General features: G+C 37.6%; 2 protein-coding genes across 2 annotated transcripts; one reads left to right on the top strand and one right to left on the bottom strand.

Moving 5' to 3' along the window:
• Nucleotides 1-3,842: 3,842 nt before the first annotated feature.
• LOC133835740 (uncharacterized) lies at nt 3,843-4,637 on the bottom strand. The gene is made up of 4 exons (XM_062265790.1): nt 4,459-4,637; nt 4,162-4,384; nt 3,993-4,095; nt 3,843-3,930 (listed from the first exon to the last, which is right to left on the bottom strand). The coding sequence occupies exons 1-2, from the start codon at nt 4,541-4,543 to the stop codon at nt 4,164-4,166; spliced, it is 306 nt and encodes a 101-aa protein (XP_062121774.1). The 5' UTR covers nt 4,544-4,637; the 3' UTR covers nt 3,843-3,930; nt 3,993-4,095; nt 4,162-4,163.
• A 5,972-nt stretch (nt 4,638-10,609) lies between these two features.
• On the top strand, nt 10,610-11,154 carry LOC133835739 (uncharacterized). Its single transcript, XM_062265788.1, has 2 exons — nt 10,610-10,795; nt 10,849-11,154. Exons 1-2 carry the CDS (start codon nt 10,728-10,730, stop codon nt 11,039-11,041), a joined length of 261 nt encoding a protein of 86 aa, XP_062121772.1. The 5' UTR covers nt 10,610-10,727; the 3' UTR covers nt 11,042-11,154.
• Nucleotides 11,155-14,207: the final 3,053 nt, after the last annotated feature.

Below are 14,207 nucleotides of genomic sequence, written 5' to 3'. Positions count from 1 at the left end.
AAATGCGTACAGCTCAATGTCCAGGCTATTGAGCTTCTCGATGCGTCGCCGCTGATCGGGTCGCAGATTCGTAACAGCAGCTGCCGAAATGGTTGCATTGTGCTGCTCGAAGGGTATGGCAAAACGCAGGTTGAAGGTCTCTTCAAAAATGTATTGGGACATCTGTAAGGTACAAATATTCACCTCATCATTATTTGCATTAGAACATAGAAAATCGATGAACGCACCTTTTGATATTCCGTCAGTCCAAAGTAGGCCATGGCGGCCAGATTGCGCTTGGCACTGGCCAACATGACGCGATCGCGTTCGTGCGCCGGCATCGATGATTTGTTGTAGCAGCCGACTAGAGCGAGATCGGCTAACATGCGTGTTTGCCTGTTAGCGGCTAGATTTGATTCGCAGCCAGCAAACTGATCAAGATCCACGTCCAGCCAATCCTTGCCCTTGTAGCAGGGCGGCAGTTCGCTGGCTGTGGCCTGGCGACCCAGACACCAGTGGCGCGATCCCTTCCAGGTGGCGCCGCGACGCACATGTCGATACTCGGACATGTAGCGTGAGATCGGTTCGCGTAGCAGCGAAATATAAAAGTATCGGCGCTTTGCCGTCTCTCCCTCGTTCTTGTCCAGCTCGACGTCCACACAGCTGGTCAACTCCGTCCAGTCAGCGTGCAGCCCACACTTCCAGCCTGTCGAATATCTGGAGAAGAGCCAGTTCTCATTACGATGCGGACGGAAGCAGTAGCAGCGTTTTCGCTGCCGTTGGCATTCGCATGGCCGCTGCAACGAAATTGTTATTAGTAAAACATATAAAGGCAAAAAAATGGTGACAATGTGACTTACCTTGAGGTCCAAATCGCGCACCAGATGTCTCCCAAAGGAAGTGCCGCCCGTCTTTTGTATGTGCAGAAAGACCATCACATCGTGGCCGTCCATGTCGAATTGAAAGTCATCATTCAACACATCCTCATAGCTCAGGCCTGCATTGGCTATTATGTTCTGTGGTGCTGAAGATTTCGAGGTAATGGCTGTGCTCCCGCCCACATTGTAATTGTTGTTGTTGTTATTGTTGTTGCTGTTGCTGTTGCTGCTCCTGCTCGCCTGATGCATAGCTACAGGCTGGAGTTCATTGTAGGCCAGCATGTCCGAGGATTGAAGTATTACGGCGCGCTTGGAGAGGGCACATACCTGCGGTTCGGGAAGAGAGCAAAAGTCCAAACATTAAAATGCGAGTGCAAAAATGTTGAATGTAATTTCATTACTCGTTTTCATTGCCGTCGTGGGGCTTAAAATTCAATTTATTACCTTCCTTCCCCACATCAGCGTGTGTGTTTGAGTGGGTGTTTATTTGTTTTCAACATTAATTAAATGAACAACAGGATTAAATGCATATTTTTCGTTTGAGCAGCGCGCAGCATTCGAGGCCCGTCGGCTGTGAAATCTTCAGGCATGTCAACGCTCTGGACATGATCTGCGCATCTTTTCAGGTTTTTTTATTTACTTACTGAAATGCGCACTCTCATTTATTGCATTCGCTCAACAGTTATTAACCATGCTCTTCAGATATTTGCCTCAATTATTGGCCTTTCATTAATACGATGTAAGTAAATTGACTGTCAGTTGACATAAATTTCGTTGCATACTTTCAGGCTGCATGGAATTCAATGACTGCTTGCATATTGGAATTCTAATTGGAATGCTGAATGTGCACTAATTGGAGGTATTTGCTTCAAATAGTTTCAGACTCTAAATTGTTTCGAACATAACAATCTCAAATTAAAATTATTAGGCGCAGTTGGCCAAGTTTTCTAGATGACCAAGCGACACATGGTGTTGTGGCTGCCAGGATGTCTAAGTTAAGCCGAAACTAAGCTCTGAGTTTCGTGTATTCAAGTACTTATATGCAATCACAGTGAATAAAAGTTTCTCGATTAAAACGAGCAACTTTGCCGAATTCTCTTATCTAACCATTTCCGCTGCCACAAGCTGAGAACACAACAAGCGTTAAGAAGGCCGGAACGGAATCAGAGCAAGTAACAATAACAACTGTAATGGGGCAACGGAGAAGCTCATTAAACAATTGGCAGTTGTTTTGGGGTGGTTCATAAGAAATTAAGAACATTTTGGGATTGTGGAGCAGATAGGCTTTATCTTAAAGTTCTGCGAGAACTCGTAATGTGCACATGCTCCAAAAGTTTCATCTTTAAATGACCCAGCCAAAGACGCAGTGAAGTGAGAGAAAAACCATTGAAACCATTTGCAGTTGCATGTAGCAAAAGTAAAGGTGGTCTACCGCTAGACAGATGAAAACTTTTGAATTTATAACCCAACAAGAACAGATACGAGTATAGCAAAAACAATGGCATAAAGCATTCATTTCGATAACAAATTTAAAGAGGAATAGCCTCGGGCTTCAGGTGACTATTATGATTTGGGTGGTCATAATTTCTGATATACGATTTCCTACAGGGAATTTATCAAGTGATTGTAAAAATAATAAATAAAAATATAATAATAAATTAATGAGCAGAGCGTAAATGCGCATAAAATGCAATTTGCCCAAAATGAGACGAAAATCCACCACTAATGGGTAATTTAATTTTATTTTCGCGCAACCATTTTGGCCAACGCAACTAAAATGGCCTTCATATCATCATCCAGCAACAGCAACATCAAAATAATAACACTCTCATGTTTGTGTGTGCAACAGCAGCAAGCACTTTGCCGGCGATTTAATTGCTTTTTTATAGGCAGACATAAAAAAAATTACATGACTATGACCAACCAACAACGCTATAGCCACAGGTCCAAAACCACCAAACAAATTCCCCTGTCGCCCAGCTCTCTTTTAGGTAAAATGGTGGCAGCGGTCCGTAATAATATAATAATAGTAATCATTTAGTGGGCAAATTTGTCGGATGTTCACGCGCCCGAAAATTCCCATACACACACAGAAATACACATACATACGTACAATGGCATTATGAGAGTTTATTATGTTAAATGTGTGCGTATTTTTTTTGTTAAATATTTAGTGCACACTCTCTTCATAAGTGTTTTGTGCTATGCCATTTTGTTTCCTTCCATTTGAAATATTATGTAACTAAGCGGCTCTGAAAAATTATTTGCAAATTCACCGTGTTCAACAGAATTTACAGTAATTTGTATTAAACAATGTTGCATATTTGCGGGCGTTGAAGTTCGTAAATTCATGCAAAACTGTGCAATATTTACTTCCATACCAACTGCACTTTTTTAATATTGCCATTTTATTTCATTGTATAAATTGAATGCAATTCGAGTTAACAGCTACTTAAAGCCCTATAAAATCGAGCATTCTTGGCCCAAGACAGGTGTCAGGCATATGACAAGCCACTTAGCTTACTGTGAAGGCAGCCATAATACTTGTATCTGCGAGTAAGATACAAAACGCTGGCAGCCAAAAGTCAACTAGAGTGAGCCACAAAAGCCTCAAGTTTAAGCAAGTAAATTAATATTTACGAGTGCGCCACTGAGATTTAAGATTTAACATTATATGCTTTATGAACCACCAGACAAAACCGCACTCAAACTGTGATGGAACACATATCACATCCTCACACTCGCTCTCTGGAAAAGACTCGTAAATTTAAAGCACTCCGAAAAGTAAACAATAAAAGTTTTTTTTGTGAATCTCAAGATACAATTTGATGTTGGCAACCATAAAAACGTCAAGAGAAATAGAACAGCAAATGGAAACTGTGAAAATAAGGTACCTCCACATGGCCGTAAAATTCTTTGCAGATTCAAATTAAAGTGCAAACAGCAATCTCACAGAATTCGAGAGAGATTCCAATTCAAGAAGTCCTTACAATTTATTTTATTATCGTAAGACTTGCCAAATTTTATTTTTTTACACATATCGTAATTGCGCCGGTGATATCTGGTAGACATACTGTCAAGAAATTTACATTAAAGGAAAAACTAGTTTTCTTACTCTTTTTCTTAAAAACTTACGTGTTTTGCTCTGCAGTTCACCAATGACCTCATCATCATCATCATTATCATTAGATTGCGCTAATAGCGAATAAAACATGTTTAAAAATATCAGAAATAAGAACTGCAACACGAGTGGAGACATGATTACAACTGAAGGTGACATTTTTAGATTCACTCAATAACTTACTTCTAATTGCGATTTTCATGATATCGTTTATGGCTGCTAATGAATTCGCAATGGACAGCAGATACACACTTAAAGGATTGATCGTGACGAACATAGCCATACTTGCAACCGCAACCTAACTTGCAAATGTCAAAGTAATGACATTCATCATCAGGGTAATAGGGGACAGAGCAAGTTGGCTCGTAGCAGCCAACACAGGTGAGCTGCTCATTATCGCCACAGGCTGAAAGGTGTAAGGATAAGCAAGAATTTCGTTAAAATGCACTCCTATAGTTGCCTCTTTAGTTTGCTACGTACGTAGTCCAGTGGGAGCTGCTAGGTCAGCTGCCAACAAGCTGCCGAGTAGTGTTGAAGCTAGACGTGATGCAAATGCAAACAACATGACTCAACAACAAAAGCAAACAACTTGCTTCGGGCATGACTACAACACTAACTCATTTGGCCAACTGACTTTACGCTATTTAAGCAATTCGACACTGTTGCTATGGCAATTAGCCAAATTTTTCAGACACTCAATTAAACTAGAACCATAAATAGTTTATTCATATACCTTGAATAAAAAACATTGATTTATAATATGTGTAACAGATAGACTTTGCTATGGGTTAGCATTACTAAATCGATAGGTAGCTGTAGATTCCCATTAGCAGTAATTTGAATGGAACGTAGCTATCAATTACAAGTTGTTGACATCGGTAGTTCAGCAGCAGCAGCAGTAGTCAGTAACTAAGTCGTTCGACAGCAGCCAGAAACTTTTACTCAATTTAAACTAAATTGCCTTCTATAATAATAACTCTATGTCCCATAGAATAGAAATAACAACCTTCTATAATAATAACTCTATGTCCCATAGAACAGAAATAACAACAGTATACACTCAAAAAATAAGTATTAAGCAAAACCTAAGACCGATAATGCAAAATGACTTAGTGACATATTCATTTTATACAATAAAATCGACTGCTAATGTTAAAGGAACATTCCTGCATGAGTCGGGTTAGCTTACAAAATGTACCGTTGTCACTCGGTTATGAAAGCCAAGAACATTCGCATTGATAATGCCATTTACCTTTTTTTGCGACTAACAATTCAAGGGGCTACTCGAAAGCACACAAATCTATATACAATGAAGAACACCAAATGGCCTGCCGAAAGGACCATTCAAATGCCATTCGTAGTACTCACATACTCAAACAAATGCAGGTACAACATAAGCCATGACCATGACGTGTATCGTAAAAGTACCGTTTGCTCAATGTGGCTGGCATGAAAACCGGAAATATAAAAATTAAATATCACAACATGGAAGCTTGCACACACTGGCTAGTAATAAATTACATTACCCTGCTGCATTTTATTATCATTTGAACAAATGCAGGCTATGCAACATACAAAAACACACAAATTCTATATGAAGGAGAGGTTAGCGCGGGTTTGGTTTTTTGAAATTTACAACGTAAATTGTGTAAATTCTGTGCATAAAATTGCTGCTTATTATATTTTAGCATGCCAATGCGATTATTGCACGGCATTTGTAAATTATTTTTGACTCTCTCAGTCCGGTATTCTCACAGTCACGTCATGCCTTTAACCAACAGTAGATTTTAAATGTTTTGCAGCATATTTTTGGGATGCTATTTAAATGAAAATATGCTGAAATTTTGTGGTAATATTTGCAAAAGTTTAAAGCTTTTACTTTTAGTTGCCGATGGCAAATTATGTCTATTAAAATGTATCAAAGGACAAAAAGCACAGGAAACTAATTTCTTGCTTGAATTTCCGATCGCTTTCTACTGAATTGATAATTTAATGTGCTAATATTATAATATGAGTATTGACTCATTTAAAGTATTTATTATTTTATATCTATTCATTGAAATTTTCGTAAAGGGTGTTTTCTCTTCGTTGGTGGCCCCCAGTCGCGGTAAACTTATAGCAAACTTATGGCAAACTAAAATATTATATAAACAATAGTGTACATTAAACTTTAGTGCTCAATCATAAGTTATCATAGTTTAGAACCTTTTGCGTCAGGTGCTACCATCAATTTGCCTCTTCTGAACTATCTGGATTGATGTATTTATTCTGTATTCGAGACACTTGAGTATGTGTGTGTGTTGAAAAAGTGTTTGTCATTTCATTTATCAAACTGTATGTGTGTGAATGGTTGTGATTTCAGGCATTAAATCATTGACAGTTGCTTATGTTTTCAATGGATTTTCTATTATTTGCAGACCCAAATGCTAGACCAGCCAGTTGCAGGAGAAAAAGGCCAACCAGAAATTATGGCAAGTAATTTATTATTTTTTTAAAGAACAACGTTGAAAGCTAATCTATTTTAAGTGGATGTAAAACATTCAAGGCAAACTCGCTTCATCCGCTCTGGAATGTGTGCGTGTGTGCTCCCTAATGAAATGTAGCATAATATTTTCAGTTTAGACGCTGGACGAAATGCACGACTCAGAGTGTGGATGGTGTAAATCCCGAAAATAAGCAAAGACACAAGCAACAACAACACACACACGTAAACACGTAGATACGGACATGAGAAAATCCCCTTGCCTAGGACATAAGGAGCTGAATAACTGTGGAGAGTCCTGGCTTGCTAGCTGTCCGGCGCTTTTGGTCAATGACCATAAATTCAACTAAAATATATTTTGACATTTTGCACGCAGAAGCGGGCTGATGAGGGGTTGGGTGTAAATGCGGCTTTTGGGGTGTTAGAGTGTGTGTGTATTTGTGTGTGGTTTGGCTAGGCTAACAGCTAACTAAGCGTATTGGCCCCAAGGATCTCTGGGTGCAAAAAGAGGCCAAAAGAAGTCGCTCAGTTATATAAAGGTCATTGCAATGATGAAGCAAGGACCAGGCAAGCATTTCCTATGAAGTGTTAACATGCGATAACAGCAGCCCGACTCAACCAAATCAAACACAATGAAGCACAACTGATACTGAACATTCTCATGATAATGATGGCGACGACGATGATGATGATGATGAAGGCTAGCGACGATTCTGGCCAATCCTGTGGACTCGTGAACTCTTATATTTATCACTTATTGCTCCGTCATTTGACATTGTTTCGGTTTTGCAGTGAGTTTCCAAGAAGTAAATGAAGTGAAATGGCTTGAAAACGATGATAAAGCAAATCAATGCTTCACCATTTTCTAGTTATTTTCCTTCAGATCGAATTTAAGTAAATGTTGAATAAATTTGAAGACGCAGCCCTAGTCGAAGCAATTTAATTGTTCTTTTTATCACTGAAAAAATTCTTTATTTAACGCTCGTAAACCTGGTCAACAAATTGTGGAGGGTGTATGGCATAATTGGCGACAGTTGGGGTTCGGGGCGCTTTCTTCACAGGGTCATAAAAATGTGCAAAGTATGTGAAATTCGTTCTCAGATATATGCAAGTGTATATAGGATATATCCAGCTGCTCAGAAACTTGGCTTTAAGCCTTAACAAGCAGCGGCCATAAGGTTTTAATTCAACGCCAGCTTATACAAACAATTTTCTTGTTAAGTGGACTTTTTTGGACCCCACTTTTTCGAATTTTTTCTGCGTCACTTGCGTATTTTCTTTTATTGCACACAAGTTCTTGCGTAAATTTAAATGAAATGGAATTTCTTCCTTATAAGCTGATATTGCGCAACAAAAACATGAAAAAAGTATTGTTTTTGTTGTTTGCAACCTGGGAGTAGTAAATCATAGTAAGGTAATCCACTAGGCTTTGGAAATGTAACTTACTTCATATATAAAAATCCATCCAGACTATTTCTTTTAGCCATCTGTCATAACACACAATGACAAGGGTCTTTACAAGGGCTTTAAAAACAATTTAAGGAAGTCTAGAATAAAGTTAAAGAGTTGATCCACCCTCAATATTTAAAAATGTAATCAGTGTAAACAGTGAAATATTTCAGCTATTTAATTAATTTTTATTGCACAATTACTTTAATAAATTAGTAGCTCTTGAATCACCAACATTTATGTAACGCGTTCAAGTGTGTTTTTCTAGTAGGTTAAAAACGGTGAGTCTTTAAATTTGACTTTTTGTCTTGTTTGAGGACCAAATTCAATTTTGTGTGACATGGTCAAATGTTTTTCCACAATGTCATTTCCTTGATGTTTTCTTTTATGTTGTTTTTGTTTTTGGTGCCTGAAAAATGCTGATTGAAATGGAGCAAAAAAACCTACTTGCCTTGTGCGGAAAACGACAAACGGCCTGGGTATTAGCCATGCCTTTGTTAGCCTCAGTTTATTTATCTTTTCGTTGTTTTTTTTTTAGCTGATTTGATTTGATTTCATGGGTCCCATTGTGCTCGACTCTTTTTTTTTTTGTAAATGTTCGCACTTTAATCAAATGCTAGCTAATCTTTTGGACAGCAGCAGCAGCATTTGCTGTTGTTGAGGCTGCTGTTATGCCCGTGGGGATTTGTTTTCTTAGGCTTTCGAGGACAATAGGCTAGACAAGTCGTTTAACGCATTACGTATACGCCATCCTGGTGCTGATGCCTGCAACAACAACAACAACAATGAGAAGGAGAGCGACAGCGTTTGTGGCTTGCTTAGAAGCTTTAGTTTTGGCGAAAAATGTTTGTCCATTGTGGGGTGAACAAAACTGGCCAGTTAGAGGTAACTTAATTGAGATTTGATATAAATGGAAACTGAAAGCTGACTATCATACATATGCACAAAGTGTCCAATTATAATTTAATTAAATTTTGAAACACAGAATGCACATTTGTTGTTGCCATAAACAAGATCCGAGCACACACAAACTTTTAGATGCATGCCAGACACGTACTATGCCCCAGCTGTTGTTGTTGTTGCTGCTGCTGCTGCTTCAGCTGCTGCTGTTTTACATGTGCAACAATGTGACACAACAATGGAGGCGAGTCGTGCAGCAACTCGTGCAACGATCCGCATGAGTGCTAACTGCCACTTCCCTCGGTGCGAATTGGACAGGATAGGAGGCGGGGAAAAGGAGGGGAAAGTGGGAGGAGGGCAGTTGACAGACTTTGTGTCAATGTGTTCGCTTGGCTTATTATGCTATTGCATGCAAGGCCGCAACAAATCATGACAAATGAAAGCATAGAGAAAGACATAGAATGTTAAAATATGTGCTAGCATAATGTCAAGGGGGCGTGGCATAGCAAAAACAAATACTCAGATATACATATGTATGTAGGCGCATAACTAAAGTAGCACACACAAAAATCCAGAAAACATGCACACAATTGTCTTTATTGTTGTTGTTGATGGTTTGCTAACAATTGTTTTACACACACACATACACACACACACAACCGAACACGCATACTAACACAGACAAACTTGTGGACCCTTTTGTTTGACTTACTCCCTTTTGTGTTTATTTATTTACTCAACAACTAGTAGATGGCGCCTTTCAGAGCTCATAATGTGTTTATTCCAAGTGTTTATTCAATAAATTTTTCTCATATTCCAAAAGCTTTTAGCTTAGAAAGATGTGGGCTCATCCACATAGAAATGCATTAAATAAAATAAATGTTGCCGTATCAAAAATATTAAATGATAAAGCCACTCATACTATTAAAGCATTTTTTTGTTGAAATGTTTACGCCCTTTATCGGCGTCAACTTACAGCAATCACGTGACACAAACTGATAAACAAATAACCGCAAAATATGAAAAGAAAATAAAATGAAGCTGCAAATTGAATTGTCTTTGTGCTTGCAAAGTGGAAAATTCGACAGGAATAATTGTAAAATGTTAAATAAATACAATTTAAATGACGTCGACAAAATGGCATGCAATATCAACAAAGTGAAGCTTTTCAGCGCGTGTCGATCATAAAATACCCTATCAGTGTTGTTATTGTTGAACAAAATAAAACCCCTTCAGTATATCTATTGTCAACAGAAGCCAGACTGACTTTAATTTCAATTGTAATTCTTTTTTACTAGGTACCTTTTCAATAAAATCAAAGTTATTGTTTGTTATCAACCATGCATATAAAAGGGTATAAATATAGTCAATAGGCTCCATGTAAAAAGTGTACAAAATGTTCAATATTTCATGTTCATGTGTGAAATTACTATAAAGCGTAAACTCAAGTGCGATTAACTTCATGTTGCTCATAATTAAGAATCCTTGTCATGAAATAAAGGGCTAACTGGCTTTTCTAAAGGATGGAATACTATGTGCATACAAGTTTATGAAGTATGCGACAATAACCGCAGGACATTAACCGTAAAAGCCACGAATAAGGATGAAAGCGTCTAGACACTGAGGGTGGAGATCATGTTTCTCACGCCAAGTGTAAAAATGGTTTTGAGTACGTTGAGTGCATAACTAACTAACATCGACAATATATTTTTATTTAAGAATTTTCTGTCAGTGCATTAGAATTTCGTCATACGTCGAGTGCTGATAAACAAAAATGCACCAAGCAAAACAATTTGTTAATAACAAACTAGAAACTATTTACAACACGAGATTAGGCCCCAAACTGGCCTTATATATCAAGTCAGCAGCTGAATGCGCTGACAGTCGTGAAACGCAAGGTAAACAGTTAACAGCTAAAATGGCTCGAACGCTCGTTGTAATTCTCTTTTTCGTTCTGGCAATAACTGCCATTTCAGCAATACAAAGGTGAGTGAAATTTGAAAAACCGAAAGCGATTTCAAAGTGGAATTTTCTTATAGTGAACCTTCAGATGAAGTGCTCCAGTTGGCCTACAATCCAACCTACGATCTGTGGTTCTTTTTGCCAAGTGGCAGACCCGGTAAACTCAGTGCAGAAATTAAAGATGCCTACAATCAAAGACGACCAGGAGGCGTGTGCTTTAAACAAGTAGATGACTGGTTCTATTGTGCAACGGGAGAAAAAATACAGTAGTACTCACTAATTAGTTACAATTACAATTTCATTGCTGAGCATCTGAAATTACCTGCAAAGAGAGAGAGAATATATTAATTAAATTAAATTGAAAATATAATCGTCAATATTAATGTTAAGTGCTTTCAATAGTCTTCCACAGGCTTACGTGTGCATTGACAATAACTGATAGCTAAGACAATAGAACCTAGATAAAAATATTTGTGTGTAAAACAATTGATTGTAATTATTCGAAAAGTTGTGGCGTGTTTGAAAATCTTTGATGTCAATTTATTAAGAACGATGTCAAGTCACATTTGCCACCTATAAAAGAACGAATATACAACACACATACATAAGAGAATAGATGTCTGACCACTATGCACTCAAAATATACTGAAACGTACCAAGAAAAAGATCAAAGACTTGACACAGTTACAAGGGAAGTTCTGGCGACATTTCTCATTTTACTAGCAACAATTTAAGAGTATATACACTTGGCTTGCATCTGGCTAACAGAAGTCTATGGATGAGTTAAAGCAAGGGCCGCAAAGAAATTCAAGTTGCAGTTGGTGTTATTATGTTTACTTTGGCCCCGCATTGGGGCTTGGCTCATTGCAACGGGGGGGAAAAAACGCTGGCATTTCATTGCAACGCCGCGGGGCAGACAGGCAGACAGTTCGTATACATTTGACAGTGCTCCGACACATTTATTTCAATGTTTATATTGTGGTACTGTGCAGCACGCAAAGGGAAATGAAATATGAAATAATTTATGGCAGAAGACGAACGACAACATCTGAGTAGTTTACTTTGTGCAGTCCAAATTTATGATTGGTATCTCGCAGATACGCTTTTAGTCACTTCTGATGGCTCGCTTATTGTTATTGTTGGCGTTACTAAACATTATTAAAGGGGAAACCTTAACAGAGACACCACCACCTCAACACTAAAGCCAAATTTAATATTTGCGCTTGAATTTGCTTGCAACTTGTTACAACACAGCGAAATAATGCAGTGCGTGAAAAAGTCAATTCGTTACAATTTTTGTAGTTGCCGTTCCGACTTTTATGTATGTGGCGCGGGGACAAAAAAGCAAAACGCAAGCCAAGTTTCCGACAACTGTTGTCATTGCCCTCAATTCTTTTAGCAGCTATAAAATGTAGCAGACAAAAACCCGAAAATGGAAGAGATGTTAACAGACTTTTATTTAGTGGCAAGCTGTAAAAGTATGTCAGACATTTGGTTTAAATAAAATAAGTACTTTCTATATATGTACTGTGTATACTTAACTTTTTGTTGCTTGAGAGTTCTAAATTATCTCATGCTTTTTTTTATAGAAATAGTGAAGTAATTGGGTTTTATTTAACTTGCAGTATCATGGCAATCAAATATAATGTCTCTGCGAAAAGTTGTCAAATTCGATGCCAAAGAGAGAATTTTTTTAATATGATAACTTCAAAACTTGCCATTCGCAAAAGATTCGTGGCAGGCCGCAAACAACTATTTCCAACTAATCAAATTGGCATTCTGACTGCAAAACTTTCAGCAAAGCACACATGAACACGCATACAAATGAAATCGACAGATTGTCAGCAATCGAAAATCAAAGCATATTTTTCGGCATGCAAAAATAGAAAATTAAGCCAACTTAACTTCAACTAGAATACTCTGTATGCACTCTATATATGTGTCTACAATATTTTAAATTATCGCTCTGAGCTTGACAACCCGATTTGGACTAAGCCATTTTAAAGGGTAAATCAACGTACGTGCATTGGCTTTTTATTTCCTTTCCATATATTGTATATATTTATTGATACAAAGTGGCAAATAAACCTTTTTTTGCACTCGATGTGGTTTTCAAATTTCCACACACACACACTCCCACACACACTCACTTACTCACACACTCAGTTGCACCACAAATTGAAAATGTTTTGAACGTTGTATTTTCGACATGAATTTTTGCACCGCAAAATGTTTGATCTGTATGTGGGTGCAAATTGGCTTTTTTGCATTAAATTTAAAGCATTTTACCAACAGCATACGAGTCTTTTGTATTTGTATAAGTGTTTTTAATTGTTATTCCTTTTCTGCACTTTGCGTGATTATATTTGCCAATGGGAAGGACAAGAGAGAATGTGTCTTTAAATGCATCTCATATCTCTGACAGCACCTCTTTGTTTTGTTGCTTCATAAATATTTATGAATATTACGAATATCATGCAAAAATGCAGTATCAAAGTCTAAATAACCAAGGGAAGATGAGAGAAACGGAAACAAAAAGATATGTCATCCGAGGAGCAGCGCAATCAAATCAAGCGTGAGTACCAAAGCCCCCAGCTAGGCAAGATAGGAAAGGAATGGTAAGCAGGAGACGGTGACGGGGACTTAGACAAAGAGTAGCAGATTGGATAGCAGAAATTGCTGAAGGCAACAGAAGCGAAGCAGTCGCATCAGATGCAGCAGTGTGAAAATTACACCCGTTGACAATAAGCAACCGCATCCACATTCGCATTCGCGTCAACATCAGCATGAGAGAATGTCAGCAAAGATTCCAATTCGTATTTTCTATAGAGTGCGAGGAGTAAAAAGTAACGGACATGGGTCTCGCATATATACAATACATTTTTGTACCTGGTCACGTGAGGTCTTGTCAAATATGCAAATAAGTAAAATGATGGGTTGTTAATGGCTTTCAGAAATTTATGGAGAAAGAAAATTTGCATCGGTGCTCCTGGACAATAATGGAAATGACGTAAACTTCATTATTTGCTACAATGCAAACAAGATTTGACATTTCAAAAAAGCATATAATTATATCCGCTACTCATAAGGTAGAAGGGTAATCAGTCTTCATGCCAATTACAGGCAGAAGGAACCATCTTCGACAGAAAAAAACGTGTTAAAATCAAGAATAATATCTTGAATCTAGATTATTTATATGACAAAATTGATTCAAAAAGGTTTATTCTTAAATCAAGATCGAAAATCTACAAAAATCTACATTGCCCAATTTTGAAATTCAAGATTATAATCTTGTTTCAAGAATGGAAAAATATTAAAATTGAAATTAAAAAATCTTGATTTAAGATTGGTCAACCTAAAAATCTTATTTCATTGGTCAACCTAAAAATCTTATTTCAAGATTATTTCTTTTAGGATCGAAAATCAAGATCAAGAT

This window comes from Drosophila sulfurigaster, chromosome 2R (assembly GCF_023558435.1).
Source record: "Drosophila sulfurigaster albostrigata strain 15112-1811.04 chromosome 2R, ASM2355843v2, whole genome shotgun sequence".
Classification (NCBI taxonomy): domain Eukaryota; kingdom Metazoa; phylum Arthropoda; class Insecta; order Diptera; family Drosophilidae; genus Drosophila; species Drosophila sulfurigaster.
The sequence above is the reverse complement of the archived record's forward strand: the minus strand, read 5'-3'. Positions and strand labels throughout refer to the sequence as shown.